This window comes from Zea mays, chromosome 4 (assembly GCF_902167145.1).
Source record: "Zea mays cultivar B73 chromosome 4, Zm-B73-REFERENCE-NAM-5.0, whole genome shotgun sequence".
NCBI classification, from domain to species: Eukaryota; Viridiplantae; Streptophyta; class Magnoliopsida; order Poales; family Poaceae; genus Zea; species Zea mays.
In genome coordinates this window covers 108,951,964-108,976,220 of record NC_050099.1, presented here as the reverse complement: position 1 = coordinate 108,976,220, position 24,257 = coordinate 108,951,964, and the positions used below count along the sequence as shown (strand labels likewise).

Genomic DNA, 24,257 nt, shown 5'->3' with positions numbered 1-24,257 from the left:
GACTTGACGTCCATGTGATGAACGTGCCAGCCCTGCTAGGCTGACAACGCAAGGAGGAGTCGCACAGATTCCATCCGTGCCACGGGGGCGAAAGCATCGTCGAAGTCGATCCCCTCCTGCTGTAGGAAATCGCGTGCCACCAAGCGAGCCTTGTGCTTGACGATGGCGCCGGCTTCATCCCTCTTCAGTTTGAACACCCATTTAAGGGTGATCGCGCGATGACCATGAGGGAGATCAGCGAGCTCCCAGGTGCGGTTCGTCTCAACCGCGTCCATCTCCGACTGCATCGCGGCACGCCAAGCCGCATGTTTCTCGGCCTCCGCGAAAGACCGAGGCTCACCATCGTCGCATGCAAGATGCAACTCTCCTGCCAGTATACGAGATGCAGGGCATGGCACCGACGAGTCGATGAGAAGGCCCTCCACCCTTCGATACCGCAACGGCTCGCCGTCGTAGCACGCGTCGACGCGCTCCTCGTCGCGGGACAGAGGGGTCACGAGCTCCACTGGGTCGTGCTCGACACGAGCTAGTGTCGGAGAGGACGTTCCCGGAGAGGGTACCGTCGGTGCTGGAGTACGTGGTGGCGAAGAGCTCGTTGTAGCCGAAGTCGTGGCTGGAGTGCGTGGTGGTGAAGAGCTCGTTGTAGCAGGAGCTGGAGAGTTTGGCGCTGGAGTCGGTGGAGACTTGGGGGCTGGGGTAGACCTGCTCGGAGAAGAGTTGCCTACTCCCCCAGCTCCCTCAAAGTGGACGTACTCGATGGTGAAGTCGTACGTCGGAGTCGTGTCGTCGTCCACTGCCTTGTCCCACGCCCATCCTCGCCCTTCGTCGAACACTACGTCGCGCGCCGTGCGCACACGCTGTGTTCTTAGGTCAAGGATGCGGTAGGTCTTCGAGCCCTCCGCGTAGCCAATGAACACCCCCGGGGTGCTCCTATCGTCGAGCTTGCTGATGTGGCCAAGCTCCTTGGTGAACGTGAGGCAGCCGAAGACCCGTAGGTGAGAGACCGCCGGCTTGCGCCCATGCCAAGCCTCGTACAGTGTCATCCCGTTGAGAGCCTTGGTGGGCGAGCGGTTGAGGATGTAAACCGCTGTCACCACCGCCTCTCCCCAGAAGACAGCTGACATTCCTCTCTGCTTGAGGAGAGCCCGAGCCATCCCCACAACCGTCTGGTTGCGTCGCTCGACGACGCCGTTCTGCTGCGGCTGTACGGCGCGGAGTAGTGGCGCTGAACGCCCTCATCCGCGCAGTACGACGCGAACTCAGCCGCCGTGAATTCGCCGTCGGTGCGCAGCACGCGCAGCTTGCGGCCGCACTCCGCCTCCGCAGCGACCTGCACACGCCTGATGGCGTTCGCAGCCTCTCCCTTGCTGCCAAGGATCATCACCCACATGTAGCGGGAGAGATGGTCGACGAGCAGCAATAAGTAGTGTCGTCCTCCTGGTGTGGCTGGTGTCACCGGGCCACACAAGTCCTCATGCACGAGCTCGAGCCTCTCCTTGGCTTGGAAGCTCGACTGTTGGAGAAAGGGGAGTTGTCTCTGCTTTGTCAACACGCAGACATCGCATTATTGCTCCACATGGTCAAGGCAAGGCAGGCCTCGTACCATCTCCTTGGCACTGAGTCGCTTCAAGGCCTCGAAGTTATGGTGCCTGAAGCGCTCGTGCCATTGCCATGCCCCGTCGTCTCGACGAGCAGCAAGGCAGCAAGGTTGTGCCACCTTCACATTGAGGATGTATAGCCGATTTGGACTCCTGCGTACCTTGGCAAGAAAGCGACGAGAGGGATCCCAGATCCTCATGACTCCATGCTCGACCGCCACGCGCGAACCGTTCTCATCCAGCTGTCCCAAGCTGATGATAGAGTTCCTCAACCCTGTGCTCACCAGACGTGGCGGTGAAGACGACTGAGCCGGCGCCCTTGATCTCTACGCCGGAGGCGTCCCCAAACTTGACGGAGCCTCGAACGCTAGAGTCAAGCTCGGTGAACTCTCGTCGGCCGGTCATGTGATGAGTGGCGCCGGTGTCGAGGCACCATCCTTCGATCATGTCCTTGTTGGAGCCGTCGCCGAGGAAAGCCCGTGCTTTCGACTCATCAAGGTGGAGGAGTGTCGCTGCGGCCGGTGCCGCTGGAGATGGCTCGATGCTTGCATGTGCCAGGAGCAGGGTCTCCTCCTCCGCCTCCGCCTGTGCGACGTTGGCATGACCACGTCGTGGCTGCCGACATTCCCTGGCCCAGTGGCCAAGCTTGCCGCAGTTGTGACAGCCGTCGTCTCGTGCCGGCTTCTTGTTGCCGACGGCGCCGCCTTGGGCACCTCCACGGGCACCACCCTCAGCATGTCCTCGCGCCCCGGCCTGGGCGCCTCCACGCGCCTTGCGGCTGCTTGCCGCGTTTGCGGCCTCATGTCGAGGACTCCCCCTTCTTCTTGTCACCCTGACAGGCCTCCCACTGCTCCCGAGTGAGATGTAGCTTCCCGCCGATAGTGATAGGCCCAGAGGGAGCCTGTGGTTCGTCGCCGTCGACCATCTTGAGACGACCTATCGCTTCTTCGATCGTCATCGTGCAGAGGTCTACCAGAGACTCGATCGAGCGAGCAATCTGCTTGTACTTCTCGGGGATGCAACGGAAGAGCTTCTCAACAGCTCTCTCCTCATCGTAGGTGTCGTCGCCGAACTACACCATCTTCTGCAACAGAGTGTTGAGGCGGAGAGCAAAGTCATCAACATCCTCACCTGGCTTGAAGGCCAGGTTCTCCCACTCCTTGCGAAGTGCCTTGCAGTTTGGTCTTGCGGGCACGGTCGCTGCCGATGCGGGTCGCAGCGATGGCGTCCCAGGCCTCCTTGGCAGTCCTCTTCTGGGAAAGCGAAAACTGCATCTCGGACAGGACTACAGCAATGAGGGCATCCAGCGCCCGCCGATCCTCGTGGTAGTCGACGTCGCCGTACCGAACTGCTTCCCACATTTGGCGAACCTGGAGCCGTACCCTCATCACCGCGGCCCACTCGACGTAGTTGGTCTTGGTGAGGGTAGGCCACCCACCGCCGGGACCGATGTCCCAGACAATGGCCTGGGCCATGCGGCGACCATGGTACCGATCTGGGGAGGGAGAGTCGCGTCGCGTGCGCCCTGGCCCGGAGCGCCGTCAGCGCGTCGGCGCCTATCTGGGCTGCCTCCACGCGCGTCCCCATGGGGATGCGCGGCTGCCCACTGTGCCGCCTGCTCTCGCGCTGCTTCCCTCGCCAGCCTGAGCTCTTCGTCGGTGTTGTCGTCGACAGAAGCAGAGCTGCCAGCTCTACTGCCGTGCAGAACCTCGAGCTCTGCTGCCGCCGAACGTGCAGCATCTGCCGCCTCCGCTGCTTCTACTTCCGCTCTCGCTGCTGACAGTTCCGCTGCCGCCAGCCGTGCTGCCCTCGCCGCTGTCGCTGCAACCGCTGCTGCTGCTCGCTCGTGTTCTTGTGCCGCGGCGACCTCGGCTTCCTGCTGGCGCCGCGCACTCGAAGTGACCGAGCGTAGGGACATGGTGGGCTAGTGAGGGGTCGCTGCATGTGGAAGAGGTTGTCTCAGACGAAAGGCTGCTCGTCTGAGCAAGAGAGGAAGGAACAGTTGGAGCTCTTGCTACCGACTGAGTGTGGGGAGAGGCGGGAAGGAGATGAACACGAGATGTTTAGGCTGCAAGATAGTTTGGCTCTGATACCAATTGTAAGTAGAGGGACTCTAACTCTCATCAAGAGGACGACACTATGAGTTGGGGCAATTTTCTGTTTATTTCCTCAAACACTACACAATGTCATACCCATCTAAGGGTTGGAGACCCATATTTATAGCCCTAGAGGCTGCACTACCACACCTTCTCACACACACTACACAACAGGATTGTCCTCTAGATGCTAAAGAGACTACAGAGGACAGTCAAAAGCGATTGTTGTCCTCTAGATACTAAAGAGACTACAGAGGACAGTCAAAAAGCGACTGTTGTCCTCTAGATGCTAAAGAGACTACAGAGGACAGTCAAGTTGTCCTCTAGATGCTAAAGGACTACAGAGGACAGTCAAAAACGACTGTTGTCCTCTAGATGCTCAAGACTTATTCCATCACCTTCGCCGGTTTTTCTAGCGTGCGCTCTGTGTAGGTTTTGGGCCCGGTTTTACTTAAAACTTGATCAATTCCATTATTCTTAATTGAGAGCAGAGCTCTTGCCATTACGTTCAAAAAAGACCCGATGAATGAACCCTCTCGTGTTTAGCCTGCTGACAAACCCCACATTGCTTGACAAAACTGATTACATCCGATTTTAAACCGTTCCACCAAAACACACGTCTGACTCGATGGTAAGTCGCTTTACTGCCATAATGACCTCCCACCACGCTGTCATGTAACACTGAAATCACCTCTTCAAAGCAGAGGCCAAATTCGACTCCCCTTTCGAATAATACCCTGTTGCAAAGAGAAACCCTACTCATTGGGGCTGGAGACTGCTGGTTGAGCGTTTTGAGCATCCTCATCAGTCACATAAGAATTGATAGCCTCTTTAATCCACCCTAGTTGCACCTCAGACACTGTCTGCAAAGCCATAAAGTGCCCCACTCGGGACAATGCGTTGGCAGCAACATTGTCCTTGTCTTTCCGATAAACAACCTTGAACTGCAGCCCCATAAGCTTAGCAATAGCCCTTTTCTGCAAATCACACTGCAGTAACTGATCATCAAAAAAACTGAGAGCTTTATGGTCGGTTTTGATACAAACTCAGCACGGTGAAGGTACTGACGCCACCTTTCTACTGCCAGCAAGTCAATAACAAAGCCAAGAACTCTTTCATAAATGGGCAACTTGAGTCTTACTCAGATAAGCAATGGGTCTGTGTTTTTGCATCAACACTGCTCCTACTCCATCACAAGCATCAGTTTCCACCATGAAAGGCTCATCAAATTGAGGCAAAGCTAAGACTGGGGTAGACTGCATAGCTTGTTGCAAGGCTTGAAAAGCTATCTCAGCCTCCTTGCCCCACTGAAATGCTTTGTGCTGCAACAATTTGCTAAGGGGTTTGGCAATCACACCATAGTGTCTCACAAACCACTTCTGTAATAACCAGTCAAACCCCAAAAAAACCTCAACTCAGTCACAGAGGTAGGAGTAGGCCAATTCTTCATAGCTTCAGTTTTGAAAGGATATGTAGCCACCCCTTGTTGAGAGATGATGTGGCCCAAATAAATCAGTTCAATTATACCAAAAACACACTTTGTCTTCTTGACAAAGAAGTGATGTTCCCTCAACCTGTCCAAGACCATTCTAATATGAGTCACATGCTCTGCACAAGAGGGACTACATATCAAAATATCATCAATAAACACCATAGAAAATTTCCTAAGAAAGGGTGCTAACACTGAGTTCATAGCACATTAGAAAGTAGCAGGCGCATTAGTGAATCCAAATGGCATAACTCTGAACTGATAATGGCCATGATGAGTTTTAAAGGTTGGTTTGTATTCATCAGCCTCCCCCATCTTTATATGGTGGTACCCAGTAGTGAGATCCAAGCTAGTAAAGAATTGTGTCCCTGCCAACGCATCCAATATCTCTTCCACTAAAGGCATAGGAAATTTGTTCTTAATTGTCAATGCATTCAACTTCCTGTAGTCCACACAGAATCTCCATGAGCCATCTTTTTTATTCACCAATAATGCTGGAGAAACAAATTGACTGACACTAGGAATGATGAGGCCAGCATCGAATAGGACAGTGTCTCTCAATTTCATTCTTGTGAAATGGTGAATACCTATAAGGTCCGGAATTGACTGGAACAGCCCTTGGTATCAAAGGAATATGTTGTCATAAGGCCTGACAGAAGCAAGCTGAGTGGGGACTGTAAAAATGTCAAATACCTGAAGCAAAAGCTGAATATCTGCTTCCAGGGTGTCCTTCAATTCAACCATGGGTTCCAACAAGACAAAAGCCCAAACCTCATTTCCTTTCACACATTTGTGCACTTGAGCAACTGACACATCCTAAACTGATGAGGGATCCTTCACTCCAACCCCATACAAAGTTACCTGAGTATCGTCATCCACAAATCTTAGCACTTTCTGTTCCCAATCACAGTGCATTGGACTATGATTTGTGAGCCAATCATACCTCAGAACTGCATCAAAAGCACTCAAAGACAATACTCTCGTATCAGTATGATAAAAGTGCCCATTAGCCCACCATTCCAACCATTTTACCATAGTGGTGCTAATCATGGAATGCCCATTGGCCACCTTCACAGTCACAGGCTGACAAGAGTTGACAGCTAACCCCAACTGCTGAACCATATGTTCACTAATAAAACTGGTGGAACTACTGAGTCAATCAGCATTAGCATCACTAGCTTGTGTACAATAGATCTAACTCGCATGCTATTGTCACTATCAGGTCCAGCCAAAGCCTGCATAGATAATTGACAGGACATCTTCCTGTGACAACTGCTGCAAAATTTCATTAGTCAACACCATCGATATATCTTTAGTAACTACAGCATTAAGTTGTACTGGACCCAGTTTAGTACACTTTGCAATATGCCCTGGCTCAAACTTGTCACCACAAGCATAGCATAAACCATTCAGTCTTCTAAACTCTCTGCATCTCTCCTTGGACAAATCCACCCCAATTGCTGACCCTTACCCTCCAATGGACTGGGAATAGACTAGTCGGGACCTGTCACTGCCCTTTATACTTGCTGCGCTCCAGTACTTCCTGTTGCAATTGTGCTAGTAACATCGCCTTATCAACTGTGGTGGGTAACTGCACCTGCACCGCGTTCTGAATATCAGGTTTAAGATCATGCACAAACTGAGTCACGAAGAAGATTTCATCCAGTTCAGCATTGTGCACGACTGCACGGCAGCACCATATCGGACCTGCTCGAATTCAGTTATATAAGCCTCTGATGGAATAAGTCTTGAGCATCTAGAGGACAACAGTCGCTTTTGACTGTCCTCTGTAGTCTCTTTAACATCTAGAGGACAGCAGTCGCTTTTTGACTGTCCTCTGTAGTCGCTTTAGCATCTAGAGGACAACAGTCGCTTTTGACTGTCCTCTGTAGTCTCTTTAGCATCTAGAGGACAATCCTGTTGTGTACTGTGTGTGAGAAGGTGTGGTAGTGCAGCCTCTATGGCTATAAATATGGGTCTCCAACCCTTAGATGCGTATGGCATTGTGTAGTGTTTGAAGAAATAAACAAGAAAATTGCCCCAACTCATAGTGTCATCCTCTTGATGAGAGTTAGAGTCCCTTTACTTACAATTGGTATCAAAGCCAAACTATCCTGCAGCCTAAACATCTCGTGCTCATCTCCTTCCCGCGCCTCTCCCCACACTCAGTCGGCAGCAAGAGCTCCAACTGTTCCTTCCTCCCCTGCTCAGACGAGCAGCCTTTCGTCTGAGACAGCCTCTTCCGCACGCAGCGACCCCTCACTAGCCCACCATGTCCCTACGCTCGGCCACTTCGAGTGCGCGGCGCCAGCAGGAGGCCGAGGTCGCCGCGGCACAAGAACGCGAGCGAGCAGCAGCGGCGGCTGCAGCGACAGCGGCGAGGGCAGCACGGTTGGCGGCGGCGGAACTGGCAGCGGCGAGAGCGGAAGTAGAAGCAGCGGAGGCGGCGGATGCTGCACGTGCGGCGGCAACAGAGCTCGAGGTTCTGCGCGGCAGTAGAGCTGGCAGCTCTGCTTCTGTCGACGACAACACCGACGAAGAGCTCAGGCTGGCGAGGGAAGCAGCGCGAGAGCAGGCGGCATAGTGGGCAGCCGCGCATCCCCATGGGGGCGCGCGTGGCGGCAGCCCGGATACGCGCTGACGGCGCTCTAGGCGGAGGCGCACGCGGCGGCAGCCCAGACGGGCGTAGACGCGCCGGCGGTGCTCCCGGCGGCGGCGACCGAGTCGACGGAGATCGCGGCCTCTACAGGCGGCGCGGTTCTCCCTCCCCGGATCGGTACCATGGTCGCCGCATGGCCCAGGCCATTGTCAGGGACATCGGTCCCGGCGGTGGGTGGCCTACCCTCACCAAGACCAACTACGTCGAGTGGGCCGCGGTGGTGAGGGTACGGCTCCAGGTTCGCCACATGTGGGAAGCAGTTCGTTACGACGACGTCGACTACCACGAGGATCGGCGGGCGCTGGATGCCCTCATTGCTGCAGTCCCGCCCGAGATGCAGTTTTCGCTTTCCCAGAAGCGGACTGCCAAGGAGGCCTGGGACGCCATCGTTGCGACCCGCATCGGCAGCGATCGTGCCCAAAAGACCACACTGCAGGCACTTCGCAAGGAGTGGGAGAACCTGGCCTTCAAGCCAGGTGAGGATGTTGATGACTTTGCTCTCCGCCTCAACACTCTGTTGCAGAAGATGGTGCAGTTCGGCGACGACACCTACGATGAGGAGAGAGCTGTTGAGAAGCTCTTCCGTTGCATCCCCGAGAAGTACAGGAAGATTGCTCGCTCGATCGAGTCTCTGCTAGACCTCTCCACGATGACGATCGAAGAGGCGATTGGTCGCCTCAAGGTGGTCGACGGCGACGAACCACAGGCTCTCTCTGGGCCTATCACTATCGGCGGGAAGCTACATCTCACTCGGGAGCAGTGGGAGGCCTGTCAGGGTGACAAGAAGGGGGAGTCCTCCTCGACACGAGGCCGCAAACGCGGCATGCCGCGCAAGGCGCGTGGAGGCGCCCAGGCCGGGGCGCGAGGACATGCTGAGGGTGGTGCACGTGGAGGTGCCCAAGGCAGCGCCGTCGGCAACAAGAAGCCGGCACGAGACGACGGCTGCCACAACTGTGGCAAGCTTGGCCACTAGGCCAGGGATTGTCGGCAGCCACGACGTGGCCAGGCCAACGTCGCACAGGCGGAGGCGGAGGAGGAGACCCTGCCCCTGGCACATGCAAGCATCGAGCCATCTCCAGCGGCACCGGCCGCAGCGGCACTCCTCCACCTTGATGAGTCGAAAGCACGCGCTTTCCTCGGCGACGGCTCCAACAAGGACATGATCGAAGGATGGTGCCTCGACACCGGCGCCACTCATCACATGACCGGCCGACGGGAGTTCTTCACCGAGCTTGACTCTAGCGTCCGAGGCTCCGTCAAGTTTGGGGACGCCTCCGGCGTAGAGATCAAGGGCGCCGGCTCAGTCGTCTTCACCGCCGCGTCTGGTGAGCACAGGCTGCTCACCGGAGTCTGCTACATCCCCGCGTTGAGGAACTCTATCATCAGCTTGGGACAGCTGGATGAGAACGGTTCGCGTGTGGAGGTCGAGCACGGAGTCATGAGGATCTGAGATCCCTCTCGTCGCCTTCTTGCCAAGGTACACAGGAGTCCAAATCGGCTATACATCCTCAATGTGAAGGTGGCACAACCTTGCTGCCTTGCTGCTCGTCGAGACGACGGGGCATGGCAGTGGCACGAGCGCTTCGGGCACCTTAACTTCGAGGCCCTGAAGCGGCTCAGTGCTAAGGAGATGGTATGAGGCCTGCCGTGCCTTGACCATGTGGAACAATTCTGCGATGTCTGCGTGTTGACAAAGGAGAGACGGCTCCCCTTTCCCCAGCAGTCGAGCTTCCGAGCCAAGGAGAGGCTCGAGCTCGTGCATGGGGACTTGTGTGGCCCGGTGACACCAGCCACACCAGGAGGACGACGCTACTTCTTGCTGCTCGTCGACGATCTCTCCCGCTACATGTGGGTGATGATCCTTGGCAGCAAGGGAGAGGCTGCGAACACCATCAGGCGTGTGCAGGTCGCTGCGGAGGCGGAGTGCGGCCGCAAGCTGCGCGTGCTGCGCACCGACAACGGCGGCGAATTCACGGCGGCTGAGTTCGCGTCGTACTGCGCGGATGAGGGCGTTCAGCGCCATTACTCCGCGCCATACAGCCCGCAGCAAAACGGTGTCGTCGAGCGGCGCAACCAGACGGTTGTGGGGATGGCTCGCGCTCTCCTCAAGCAGAGAGGAATGCCAGCTGTCTTCTGGGGAGAGGTGGTGGTGACAGCGGTTTACATCCTCGACCGCTCGCCCACCAAGGCTCTCAACGGGATGACACCGTACGAGGCTTGGCATGGACGCAAGCCGGCGGTCTCTCACCTACGGGTCTTCGGCTGCCTCGCGTTCACCAAGGAGCTTGGCCACATCAGCAAGCTCGACGATAGGAGCACCCCAGGGGTGTTCATTGGCTACGCGGAGGGCTCGAAGGCCTACCGCATCCTTGACCCAAGAACACAGCGTGTGCGCACGGCGCGCGACGTAGTGTTCGACGAAGGGCGAGGATGGGCGTGGGACAAGGCGGTGGACGACGGCACGACTCCGACGTACGACTTCACCATCGAGTACGTCCACTTTGAGGGAGCTGGGGGAGTAGGCAACTCTTCTCCGAGCAGGTCTACCCCAGCCCCCAAGTCTCCACCGACTCCAGCGCCAAACTCTCCAGCTCCTGCTACAACGAGCTCTTCACCACCACGCACTCCAACCACGACTCTGGCTACAGCGAGCTCTTCGCCACCACGTACTCCAGCACTGACAGTACCCTCTCCGGGAACGTCCTCTCCGACACCAGCTCGTGTCGAGCACGACCCAGTGGAGCTCGTGACCCCTCTGTCCCGCGACGAAGAGCACGTCGACGCGTGCTACGACGGCGAGCCGTTGCGGTATCGAAGGGTGGAGGGCCTTCTCATCGACCCGTCGGTGCCAGGCCCTGCATCTCGCATTCTGGCAGGAGAGTTGCATCTTGCATGCGACGATGGTGAGCCTCGATCTTTCGCGGAGGCCGAGAAACATGCGGCTTGGCATGCCGCTATGCAGTCGGAGATGGACGCGGTTGAGACGAACCGCACCTGGGAGCTCGCTGATCTCCCTCATGGTCATCGCGCGATCACCCTTAAATGGGTGTTCAAACTGAAGAGGGATGAAGCCGGCGCCATCGTCAAGCACAAGGCTCGCTTGGTGGCACGCGGTTTCCTACAGCAGGAGGGGATCGACTTCGACGATGCTTTCGCCCCCGTGGCACGGATGGAATCCGTGCGACTCCTCCTTGCGCTGTCAGCCCAGCAGGGCTGGCACGTTCATCACATGGACGTCAAGTCGGCGTTTCTTAACGGCGACTTAAAGGAGGAGGTCTACGTACACCAGCCGCTAGGTTTTGCGATCCCTGGCAAGGAGGGCAAGGTGTTGCGCCTGCGCAAAGCTCTCTATGGCCTGCGACAGGCACCGAGGGCGTGGAATGCCAAGCTGGATTCCACGCTCAAAGGAATGGGTTTCACGCCAAGCTCGCACGAGGCGGCCATCTATCGACGGTGCAATGGAGGAAGTGCCCTGCTGGTGGGTGTCTACGTCGACGACTTGGTGATCACCGGCGCCAAGGATGTAGAGGTGGCAGCGTTCAAGGAAGAGATGAAGGCCACCTTCCAAATGAGTGACCTGGGGCATCTCTCCTTCTACCTGGGGATTGAGGTGCACCAGGGAGACTCCGGGATCACACTTCGCCAGATCGCCTACGCCAAGCGCATTGTTGAGCTGGCTGGGCTCACCGACTGCAACCCAGCTCTCACTCCGATGGAGGAGAGGCTGAAGCTGAGTCGCGACAGCACGACGGAGGAGGTGGATGCTACACAGTACCGGCGTCTTGTGGGGAGCCTTCGCTACCTCGTCCACACACGGCCTGACTTGGCATACTCCGTCGGCTACGTTAGTCGGTTCTTGCAGCGACCGACGACGGAGCATGAGCAGGCTGTGAAAAGGATCATCCACTATGTTGCGGGGACTCTCGACCACGGTCTCTACTACCCGAGGTGCCCTAGGGATGCACACCTTGTCGTATACAGCGACAGCGACCACGCCGTTGACATCGACACTAGCAAGAGCACAAGCGGGATCCTCTTCTTCCTCGGCAAGTGCCTCATTAGCTGGCAGTCGGTCAAGCAGCAGGTGGTGGCCATGTCCAGCTACGAGGCCGAGTACATAGCGGCGTCCACTGCTTCGACTCAGGCGCTCTGGCTGGCTCGACTGCTCGGTGATCTCCTCGGGAGAGACACTGGAGCGGTGGAACTCAGGGTGGACAGCCAGTCCGCTCTGGCATTGGCCAAGAACCTCGTGTTCCATGAACGGAGCAAGCACATCCGGCTGAGATACCACTTCATCCGAGACTGCTTGGCAGAAGGGAGCATCAAGGCGCGTTACATCAACACCAAGGATCAGCTTGCAGACCTGCTCACCAAGCCCCTTGGGAAGATCAAGTTTGTTGAGCTTTGCTCGAGGTCCGGGATGGCCCAACTTTCTCACAAGACGACGCCCAAGACTTAGGGGGAGAATGATGGAATAAGTCTTGAGCATCTAGAGGACAACAGTCGCTTTTGACTGTCCTCTGTAGTCTCTTTAGCATCTAGAGGACATCAGTCGCTTTTTGACGGTCCTCTGTAGTCGCTTTAGCATCTAGAGGACAACAGTCGCTTTTGACTGTCCTTTGTAGTCTCTTTAGCATCTAGAGGACAATCCTGTTGTGTAGTGTGTGTGAGAAGGTGTGGTAGTGCAGCCTCTAGGGCTATAAATATGGGTCTCCAACCCTTAGATGGGTATGTAGTGTTTGAAGAAATAAACAAGAAAATTGCCCCAACTCATAGTGTCATCCTCTTGATGAGAGTTAGAGTCCCTCTACTTACAGCCTCAACACTTTCAGTATGCCTCAGATTCAATAACTTCCTCAAAGCTTTTGGATAGGCATCAACACCAAACTTAGCTTCTATCACAGCCACAAATTCCATCCAATTGCCCATTCCATTCCGCAGCTTATACACCTGCCATCATCGAACAGCGTTCTGTTCCATATGCATTGCTGCTGCTGACACCAAGTTGCTTCCGGTAATTTGAAAATAGTGTAGTCTACAAACTTATCCAACCAAACCACCGGATCCTCTCCAACAAATGTCGAGAATGATAGTTTTGGCAATACCTGACGACCCTGATCAGGATGCATCCGTCATACACTCTAGAGTCCCAACGTCATACACTTGATGGGTCCACCATGATCCACCCGCTTCCCGAACCGAGGTAGTCGACGACGTTGGTACGGTTCATCCCCACACTCCTCCGATTCATTCGATTTGTCTCCAAACTATCTGTCCATCTTCTCCAACCTCAATTGCGCCACCACTCGACCAGTCTCTTCTACTTTTTGAAACAACTCGTTCCTCTCCTCCGCCACTTGCTCTGACACAGATGCCGCAAGGTCGGATTGAGCTAGAAGTTGGTTCTAGACCCGTTTCCAACTCCTTCAGTTATCCGGTAAAATTGCTCAAGGCGTCGAACACCTTACTCCACTTCTCTTGACCAACTCTGTCGTAGTCCGCCATCGCCTCCAAGATGAATCTTGTCTGTGCCGATGGTTTTGCTGACAGAGCCGTGGTGACACCCTGATCCTTCCTCTGTCCTCGAATCGACCAAACTCTGGTACTACTTGTGATAGCCCTTGGCCGACGGTACGCCATACGTGAGCGACCACGACGATCGCCAGAAGTGATTCGGCGTGTGCGCTGTTTGAAAGAGTGAGATAAGTCTTCTGGAACAAATTCTGTTATTTAGTTTTTCATACCCCACCTGACGGCCACTTGGGTATTTAAACGCTTACAACACCGGCCCACGGCCCACACGACTCCACAACCCACACAGAAGCCCACCAATCACAACTTGCTCCCCTACCCATATTACTTACTGCCAACAGTGTGCCGCCTACTGACTACTGCAGACTCATATCACCATCTCCTCCCGTGTAGCGTCCCACACGCTTACAAGACATTACAAAATAGTGTCAAAGGGAGGGAGGGGGTGGCTACCCCATGTTTGGTTCCTGTTACAACACTGAAATCTAACATGTAAATGCAGTAGAAAATTCCTAACTCCTCTTTATGATTTATCTCTTTCTGTTTGGCTCCCTTAATAACTGTTCTAATCCTCTGCCACTGCTATGAAACAAATTAATCATCTACACAACCTCAAATGCTCCCGTGATGTGTACAATAAATAGAAAGTGGTAAATAATGTGAGAAACCATTATGAATTTCAAAAGTCCAATTAATTTAGAGCTGTCAAGTTCAACTAGAAACGTCAATGAAAACCAATAAAAACACACTTACAAAGCCCAGTTCCTCCATGGTTCAACTTTCAGAAACCGGAAAAGGCTGTATAAATCCTCCAAATTGTTCTGTGAGTAAAGTAAACTTCATAAATTTGAATGCATAAGCACCTAGTACGCAAATACATGCGTGAAAAATAAGAGTAAAATGTCGGCTCCATAATCCTGCATTAGGGATAAACATGATATGTTCAGGGAATTCTAACAAAGACCGATAGATCTACACATATTCTCACCTGAATTGGTGTACCAGTGAGACACCAGCGCCGATCTGCAGTCAGAGCAGCCGCAGCTAGGGATATCAAACTTTTAGAAGATTTTATCATGTGTGCTTCGTCAAGCACAACTCTGAACCAATGTACAGAGTACAAAGCCCCATTTTCTGTTGAACCCTAGCCAAGCAGATATCAAAAGTTCAGTCAAGAATAAGTTTGCATAATTCAAACTAAATATTAATAGCAATGGACCCAGCAGTTCCCCATCATTGCATCCATACTTTGGTCAATGTGGCTATCTTGTTTATGCATGTATGGACCAAATTTAAGCAAGCCATATTTTACCAATAAGATTGTGTAAGTATGACATGAAGGATCAAATGCAGAAACATGGTGGGAAGGACAAAAGACAAGCAAATGGGTAATGCATTATCTGTATTATTTTGATAAAAAATGGACACAAGTAAAAGTAGAAGATGTCAAATCAAGTGGCTATAGTAGTAAGAGTATGCAAATGACCAATCAATCGCATGGTCTGGTGCTATCTAGGTTATCTTAATTCTTAACCAATGAATTTTTTACAAAAGCTTGAACATAATAAGAGTAAACTGAAAGAGATATAAGATCTCAGAGCTTACATCGATTGAAAACTCTGATGACACAACACCATATGTAGTCAGGACAATATCACTCTGACCAATGATGCTTGCATCTTTTGGCCTGTTTTGTCCATAGTGAACATATATATTCGCAGTGCCTGGCTTAGTATGAGCTTCAATCTCTGCCTGTTATTCATAACATCAACTCTAGTGTTCAGAAAAATAGTTGAAAGAAACACTTAAAGATGAAATTGGTAAAGCAAGTCAAAATTATGTTAACCTCTTATCTTTTACTTTTCTGCAGCAAATAAGCACACATATAATGTAGCATAGGCAATGGTGGGGTGGTGCCACAATTAGAACTATACCTTCCACTGACTAATTAGTGTCATTGGACAGATAATTAGATTGCTTCCTCCAATAAGTGGGGCCTTAGGTTTCTTGTGTTTGCTAAAAGAGAAAGGGTTAGCAAGCTTCTTCACAGCATCATGCGATTCACCCAACCCACTAGCTTCTCTAGGGGTCTGAGCAGCATTCTGAGTTGTGATGCATCCTTTGCTAGAATCAGAAAGAAGAAGAGCTATCGTCATAATAGTCTTCCCCAGTCCCATTGCATCTGCCAGAATCTTAATTTTTACTCCAGTTAATAGAATTGATCGTAAAATCAACCAGAAACGATAGCTATCATAGAAATGCTAAACATAAAGAAATACAATATTAAAAATATTCTTACTCCTCCTCTAGAAAGTTGTAATGTACTAGGAAATTCAGTTGTAGCATCGCCTGAAAACACGTTCAAGTACAAAACGAGTTCCCTCCTGAAATAAATGCAATAAAATATGAAATGTAATGTCCAACTATTGCCAGAATGGTTATTAAAAACAGCTCATATAACACATGCATACTTATCCTCAAGTTTGTATGCTTCCCAACAAGGGTGAAGGGTTGTAGCGGCATCCTGGGAAGAACTACCTTTCTCAAGCTGCAGCATCCAATGAAGTGCCTGCTTTTGATAAGAGCGTAGATCACACATCAGAGAATCAGGGGGAGCCCTTTCCTACAAAATATAAATTCAGAGCACACTGAGGTCAGGATAATATCCACTAGTTGCTGAAACACTGCACAACGATGGGCTGTTGAATTACCTCTAGTGCACAGCTGTCTGAGATCCCAATTATATCATCCAAATCTGAATCTGAAACAGTTTCTTCACCATGATCATCTTCGTTTCCATCAGAAGACAACCTCAATCTGCCGGATGTCAGCTTTGCAGCAGGAGACCCTATACTGCTCTGTTCAGGCAGAAAAAACATAAAAGGCCAATATCTATTATTTTGATAGCAGTGTAACGAATGAAGTACTAAACTATTACCTTTGTTTCAGTTGGCCGCTTCCTGGAATAAAGATCTTCTGGAGTAAAAGCGGCCTGTTTTCAATTTATGTCAAACCAAAAAAAATCAGACCATACTAAAATGTTGATTCCAGAGAAAGAGGAATGCATGTGACTTAAATGGACTTGTTTCTTTTAATGTCTTTTTATACCTTTATCCACATTCTAAAATCATATGTTGTACAATGTTGGGGTAAAGATATATAAATGGTTCTCATACTTCTTAATTTTTTGCTTTCAGTGTTCATCAGTGACTGTTCAAAAAATATTTATCAACGCTACGCTAATTTCATGATACCAAAGAACACCTAATTACAATTGTACAAACTTTGGCAATGCATATTTATACATTCACCTATCCAAGAGCTTTAAATTGGTAGACTTTTGCAGTGCATTTGCACTAGATAATAAACGAGCAGGGGATGATAAGAGCGCACAGCTCACCTTAATAAAAGGAGCAAGTCCTATCAATTTGAAAAGTGCAGGTAGGGGGTGAAATGTGGAGTCATCTGGAGCAAATCGAGCTGCTTTGGGTGACGATTGCTTTTGATCATGAAACATTGAGCTGTTGATATATATACTACAAAGTACAAGACCTCAGCGAAGGTGGTGTAGTCAAGCAACAAAGATGCTAAATTGCATATAAACTGGACTTAGTTTCAGTCGTGGTTTGTATACCTCACTGACAAGAGGACAGTGTCCATAATGGTAAGCACCTCGGGAGCTGATTTGCACGAGCCCTTGACTTTTAACTTGTTCTCTTTGAGAAGGGGAAGGAGGCACCTTGCCCACTCATTGGGGATGCGACCCACCTAAAACAGCAACAAATTGTTCATACAATAGCTTGATGCACTGCCAAGATGGGGTGGGCAGCAATGATGAAGTAGTGTACCTCCCCGTGGCTCGGGGTGGAGAAGCGCATGATCTCGGAGGAGCAGGAAGCTAGGGCGGGACGGCTCGGACGGCTCTTGCCCACGGCGGTTGTGGCATTGGGGAAGCTGAAGGTGACCACGTCCCCTGAGGTAATTCGCCTTCCCTTGCAGGTGGACAGCCCCACCATCTCGGCGCTCCCCACCAGCCACCAGTGCTCCTCGCTGCCACCGTTGCTTGTAGTGGACTTAGGTTTCTCTGCCGTGGGCATGGGCCGGGTAGGGGCTTTGCATGGTGGGGTTGAGTCGACGAGGGCTTTGGCGGGTTTCCCCGGCGAAGGGGAGGGCGATGGACAGGGAAAGGGAGACGGCGACGGCGGGAGAGGTGGCGCAGCCTTGTTGAGGTCGAGGAGGATGTTAATGGCCTTGGTGGGGTCGTCGCCGGCCATGTGGAGAGCACGGATGATGTCCATCTCCGGTGTACCCTCGCCAAGCACCATGCGCACAATGGCCACTTGCTCCTCCCGCTCCTTCACCATCTCCCACGCAAGAAGGCGGCGGCGGCTCTGCTCGCACCCGGCCGGCGAAATTTCCCCAGAACTCCTGCTTCGCGCCGCCGACTATTAGATTTCGCGGGAAGGTGGGAGGGCTAGACCGATTTGCCCTCGCAACACTTAGGACATGTGCAACATAATGCTTTGGAACAATTTTCTAAATATAAAAGACAGCTTCAAAAAACTACATAATACAATCCTAAATCTCTAAGTAATAAATGCAATCAAAATATAATAATGTATAGGGAGTGTTGGAACTTGCTCTCCCGAGCAAGATGATCCAACGCGAGAGTGAAAGTAATGCAAACAAGGTTTTAGGTTAGTAAGACAATTGCTCTGTTAATCTAGCCTCTTAAGGGCACTGTGCGAGGGTATTTATAGGTGCCTGAGTACCCAGCGTCTTGGATTAAGGACGCATGTGCCCTCAGGCGCCTAGGTCATCCCCGGAATATTCCCATAAAGCAGGGTTACAGACTGTCATTACAGAAAAGCCTTTACAAATCGGGCCCGTAATACACTCAGCCGCGCGGGACCTGTTACAATGGGTCGAATTCCACGTGGGCCTTCGTGTTGGACGAGGACGCGAGACGGGGCGATGAGAGCACCTAGAGGGGGGGTGAATAGGTGATCCTGTAAAAACTTCAAACTTAAGCCACAAAAACTTGTTAAGTGTTAGCACGATTATTGCCAAGTGGCTAAGGTGAAGTCTCAACAAAACACAGTACCACAAGAGAATCAAGCACAGAGTGACACAGTGGTTTTATCCCGTGGTTCGGCCAAGACCAACGCTTGCCTACTCCACGTTGTGGCGTCCCAACGGACGAGGGTTGCAATCAACCCCTCTCAAGCGGTCCAAAGACCCACTTGAATACCACGGTGTTTTGTTTTCCTTTCACTATCCCGTTTGCAAGGAATCTCCACAAATTGGAGTCTCTTGCCCTTACAAGTATATGATCACAAATGAAACACAGAGTAAGGGAGGGAAGCAACACACACAAATTCACAGCAAAAGCGCACACACACGGCCAAGAATCGAGCTCACAAGACTATCTCAGAGTTCTCACTTAGAACAGAGCTCGAATCACTTAGAAACACAAACGAATGCGCAGAGACTTAGTGTGGATGATCAAGAATGCTCAAAGGTTGCTTGTGTGTATCCTCCATGCGCCTAGGGGCTCCTTTTATAGCCCCAAGGCAGCTAGGAGCCGTTGAGAGCAAATCCGGAAGGTCATCCTTGCCTTCTGTCGTCGGGGGCACCGGACAGTCCGGTGCACACCGGACACTGTCCGGTGCCCGATTTGTTTCCTTAAACGGCGAAGACGACCGTTGCAGACCGTTGGCAGATCTGGCGCTGTTGGCGCACCGGACATGTCCGGTGCACACCGGACAGTCCGGTGCCGTCTTCCGACCGTTGGCTCGGCCACGTGTCCCGCGCGGATTGCGCGGCCGACCGTTGGCCCTGGCCGACCGTTGGCTCACCGGACAGTCCGGTGCACACCGGACAGTCCGGTGAATTTTAGCCGTACGCCACCGGCCAATTTCCCGAGAGCGGCAAGTTCGAGTCGTGCCAGCCTGGCGCACCGGACACTGTCCGGTGCACACCGGACAGTCCGGTGCTCCAGACCGAGCTGGGTCTTGGCAGCACACAGCCAAGTCCCTTCTCCTTTTCTCTATTCTTCTTCTTTCTGTTTCTAACACTTAGACAAATATATTAGTACTTAAAACCAATGTACTAAGGCTTAGAAACATACCTTTACTTCATGATTTTCACCTTGTTCATCCATGTACATAAATTCCCAATTAAGCACATGTGTTGGCACTCAATCACCAAAATACATAGAAATGGCCCAAGGGCACATTTCCCTTTCAATCTCCCCCTTTTTGGTGATTTATGCCAACACAACATAAATCAACTAGAACAAGTGCAAAATCACTTTAAATAAAAACTCAAATTGGTTTTATTCAATTTTGGCATATATGGATCATCCTTTGCCACCACTTGGTTTGTTTTTGCAAATCAAACTCAAATCTCTAAGTTAAACACACATGTTGAAGCATAAAGAGAATCATTCCAAAAGAGATTGATCAAAGATTTCAAAAACTCCCCCTATTTCCCATAATCAATACTTCTCCCCACAAGAAGCCAAATATTGACAAGAGAGACAACATAAGAATTTTGACAAACCAAAAATTCTATTCTATTATTTTCAAAATCTCTCAAGTGGTAGCTGATCCATTTATCACTTTGGCCTTTATTTTCTCCCCCTTTGGCATCAAGCACCAAAACGGGATCAATCTTGGCCTGTTAACCCCATTGCCTCACCAAAGTCTTCAATTAAGAGCAAATGGCAATAAGATTTCATGAGATGAACTTGGAATTAGTTACCCTCTCATCGGAGTGCAGTGGAAGTCTTTCATGGTCCAAGTCCACCTTTTCCCTTTCAATCCTCCTTCGAGACTAAATCAAGCAAACTCAAGCAAATGGTTAGTCTCAAAGGGTCAAGTTGTAACACATCTCCCCCTAAACATGTGCATCACTTTGCAACGGACTTGTGAGGTCCAGGGAGTGTTGGTACAACTTGAGCACCACAATAAGCAACAAAATGCAGAATGAACCTGATCAAATGCATAAACACATGTATGCTACAATTCAATCCAAGTTCCGCGAATCTAAGACATTTAGCTCACTACGCAGCCTGCAAAAGGTCTTCTCATCTAGAGGCTTGGTAAAGATATCGGCTAGCTGGTTCTCGGTGCTAACATGAAACACTTCGATATCTCCCTTTTGCTGGTGGTCTCTCAAAAAGTGATGCCGGATGTCTATGTGCTTTGTGCGACTGTGTTCAACAGGATTTTCCGCCATGCGGATAGCACTCTCATTATCACATAGGAGTGGGACTTTGCTCAGATTGTAGCCAAAGTCCCGGAGAGTTTGCCTCATCCAAAGTAGTTGCGCGCAACACTGACCTGCGGCAACGTACTCGGCCTCAGCGGTGGATAGGGCAACGGATGTTTGTTTCTTAGAGTTCCATGACACAAGGGACCTTCCTAAGAATTGGCACGTCCCCGATGTACTCTTCCTATCGACCTTACATCCAGCATAGTCGGAGTCTGAGTATCCAACTAAGTCAAAGGTAGACCCCTTTGGATACCAGAGTCCGAAGCAAGGCGTGGCAACTAAATATCTAAGAATTCGCTTCACCGCCACTAAGTGACATTCCTTAGGATCGGATTGAAATCTAGCACACATGCATACGCTAAGCATAATATCCGGTCTACTAGCACATAAGTAAAGCAAAGAACCTATCATTGACCGGTATGCTTTTTGATCAACGGACTTACCTCCTTTGTTGAGGTCGGTGTGTCCGTCGGTCCCCATCGGAGTCTTTGCGGGCTTGGCGTCCTTCATCCCAAACCGCTTTAGCAGATCTTGCGTGTACTTCGTTTGGGAGATGAAGGTGCCGTCCTTGAGTTGCTTCACTTGGAACCCAAGGAAGTAGTTCAACTCGCCCATCATCGACATCTCGAATTTCTGCGTCATCACCCTGCTAAACTCTTCACAAGACTTTTGGTTAGTAGAACCAAATATTATGTCATCGACATAAATTTGGCACACAAACAAATCACCATTACAAGTCTTAGTAAAAAGAGTTGGATCGGCTTTCCCAACCTTGAAAGCATTAGCAATTAAGAAATCTCTAAGGCATTCATACCATGCTCTTGGGGCTTGCTTAAGTCCATAGAGCGCCTTAGAGAGCTTACAAACATGGTCGGGGTACCGTTCATCCTCGAAGCCAGGGGGTTGCTCCACGTACACCTCCTCCTTGATTGGCCCGTTGAGGAAAGCGCTCTTCACATCCATTTGAAACAACCTGAAAGAATGGTGAGCGGCATATGCTAGCAAGATACGAATTGATTCTAGCCTAGCCACAGGAGCAAAAGTCTCCTCGAAATCCAAACCTGCGACTTGGGCATAACCTTTTGCCACAAGTCGAGCCTTGTTTCTCGTCACCACCCCGTGCTCGTCCTGTTTGTTGCGGAACACCCACTTGGTTCCCACAACATTTTGCTTCGGACGAGGCACCAGTGTCCAAACTTCATTGCGCTTGAAATTGTTTAATTCCTCTTGCATGGCCAATACCCAGTCCGGATCTAGCAAGGCCTCTTCTACCCTGAAAGGCTCAATAGAAGAGACAAAGGAGTAATGCTCACAAAAATTAACTAATCGAGATCGAGTAGTTACTCCCTTGCTAATGTCACCCAGAATTTGGTCGACGGGATGATCCCTTTGAATCATCGCTCGAACTTGGGTTGGAGGTGCCGGTTGCGCTTCTTCCTCCACCACAAGATCATCTTGTGCTCCCCCTTGATCACACGCCTCCTGTTGATGAACCTGTTCATCGTCTTGAGTTGGGGGTTTCACCATAGTTGAGGAAGAAGGTTGATCTTGCTCTTCTTGATCCTGTGGTCGCACATCACCAATCGCCATGGTTCGTATAGCGGCCGTCGGAACATCTTCTTCATCTACATCATCAAGATCAACAACTTGCTCTCTTGGAGAGCCATTAGTCTCATCAAATACAACGTCGCTAGAGACTTCAACCAAACCCGATGATTTGTTGAAGACTCTATACGCCTTTGTATTTGAGTCATAACCTAATAAAAACCCTTCTACAGCTTTGGGAGCAAACTTAGAATTTCTACCTTTCTTCACTAGAATGTAGCACTTGCTCCCAAATACACGAAAGTAAGATACATTGGGTTTGTTACCGGTTAGAAGCTCATACGACGTCTTCTTGAGGAGGCGATGAAGGTAGACCCTGTTGATGGCATGGCAAGCAGTGTTCACGGCTTCCGTCCAAAAGCACTCGGGGGTCTTGAACTCTCCTAGCATCGTCCTCGCCATGTCAATGAGCGTCCTGTTCTTCCTCTCTACCACACCATTTTGCTGTGGTGTGTAGGGAGCGGAGAACTCGTGCTTGATCCCTTCTTCTTCAAGGAACTCCTCCACTTGAAGGTTCTTGAATTCGGACCCGTTGTCGCTTCTTATCTTTTTCACTTTGAGCTCAAACTCATTTTGAGCCCTCCTGAGGAAGCGCTTGAGGGTCCCTTGGGTTTCAGACTTATCCTGCAAAAAGAACACCCAAGTGAAGCGGGAAAAGTCATCAACAATAACTAGACCATACTTACTTCCCCCTATGCTTAGATAGGCGACGGGTCCGAAGAGATCCATATGCAGCAGCTCCAGGGGTCTTGAAGTGGTCATCACATTCTTGCTGTGATGCGCTCCTCCCACCTGTTTCCCTGCTTGACAAGCTGCACAAGGTCTATCTTTTTCGAAATGAACATTGGTTAGACCTATCACATGTTCTCCCTTTAGAAGCTTGTGGAGGTTCTTCATCCCCACATGTGCTAAGCGGCGATGCCACAGCCAGCCCATGCAAGTCTTAGCCATTAAGCATGCATCTAGACCGGCCTCTTCTTTTGCAAAATCAACTAAATAAAGTTTGCCGTCTAATACACCCTTAAAAGCTAGTGAACCATCACTTCTTCTAAAGACAGACACATCTACATTTGTAAATAAACAATTATATCCCATTTGACATAATTGACTGACAGATAGCAAATTATATCCAAGACTCTCCACTAAGAATACATTTGATATAGAATGCTCATTAGAAATTGCAATTTTACCTAGCCCTTTTACCTTGCCTTGATTCCCATCACCGAATATAATTGAATCTTGGGAATCCTTATTTTTGACGTAGGAGGTGAACATCTTCTTCTCCCCCGTCATATGGTTTGTGCATCCGCTGTCAATAATCCAGCTTGAACCCCCGGATGCATAAACCTGCAAGGCAAATTTAGGCTTGGGTCTTAGGTACCCAACTCATGTTGGGTCCTGCAAGGTTAGCACAAATGTCCTTAGGGACCCAAATGCAAGTCCTGTCTCCCTTGCATTTTGCCCCTAACTTCCTAGCAACTATTTTCCTATCCTTTCTACAAATAGCAAAGGAAGTGTTTAAAGCACAATAAATTATAGAAGGTTCATTCACTACTTTCCTAGGAGCATGAATAACATTCTTTCTAGGCACATGAGCAATATTTCTCCTAGGCATATCCCTATCATGCTTATAAGAAGAACTAGAGGCAAACATGGCATGAGAATCATAAACATGAGAATCAAAATCATTATAAGCATTTCTAGCATTTCTCCTATCATAATACATAAAAGCATGGTTCTTTTTAGCATTACTAGCCATAGGGGCCTTCCCTTTCTCCTTGACGAAGATGGGAGCCTTATGGCTTGTTAAGTTCTTGGCCTCTCTCTTGAAGCCAAGACCATCCTTAATTGAGGGGTGTCTACCAACCGTATAGGCATCCCTTGCAAATTTTATTTTATCAACTTCATTCTTGCTAGTCTTAAGTTGGGCATTAAGACTAGCCACTTCCTTATTTAATTTGGAAATTAAAACTAGATGTTCACTACAGGCATCAACATCG

General features: G+C 50.7%; 1 protein-coding gene across 3 annotated transcripts in view; it reads right to left on the bottom strand.

Moving 5' to 3' along the window:
- Nucleotides 1–17,886, bottom strand: part of LOC118471938 (DNA repair protein RAD5A) — a 42,738-nt gene extending 24,852 nt beyond the window's left edge. For 2 of the 3 annotated variants that reach the window (XR_004857791.1, XM_035967311.1), the window contains exons 1-11: nucleotides 17,223–17,886; nucleotides 17,009–17,142; nucleotides 16,775–16,910; nucleotides 16,313–16,366; nucleotides 16,086–16,232; nucleotides 15,846–15,997; nucleotides 15,674–15,758; nucleotides 15,309–15,566; nucleotides 14,980–15,126; nucleotides 14,363–14,518; nucleotides 14,128–14,195 (exon numbers count right to left, since the gene is read on the bottom strand). Coding sequence is in view for 2 of the 3 variants with exons in the window: in XM_035967311.1 (XP_035823204.1) it covers nucleotides 14,128–14,195; nucleotides 14,363–14,518; nucleotides 14,980–15,126; nucleotides 15,309–15,566; nucleotides 15,674–15,758; nucleotides 15,846–15,997; nucleotides 16,086–16,232; nucleotides 16,313–16,366; nucleotides 16,775–16,910; nucleotides 17,009–17,142; nucleotides 17,223–17,738 (1,853 nt within the window). In the remaining variant the exon portion in view is untranslated. The remainder of the gene's footprint in view (nucleotides 1–14,127; nucleotides 14,196–14,362; nucleotides 14,519–14,979; nucleotides 15,127–15,308; nucleotides 15,567–15,673; nucleotides 15,759–15,845; nucleotides 15,998–16,085; nucleotides 16,233–16,312; nucleotides 16,367–16,774; nucleotides 16,911–17,008; nucleotides 17,143–17,222) is intronic. The other variant, XM_035967310.1, reaches the window with a different exon arrangement.
- Nucleotides 17,887–24,257: the final 6,371 nt, after the last annotated feature.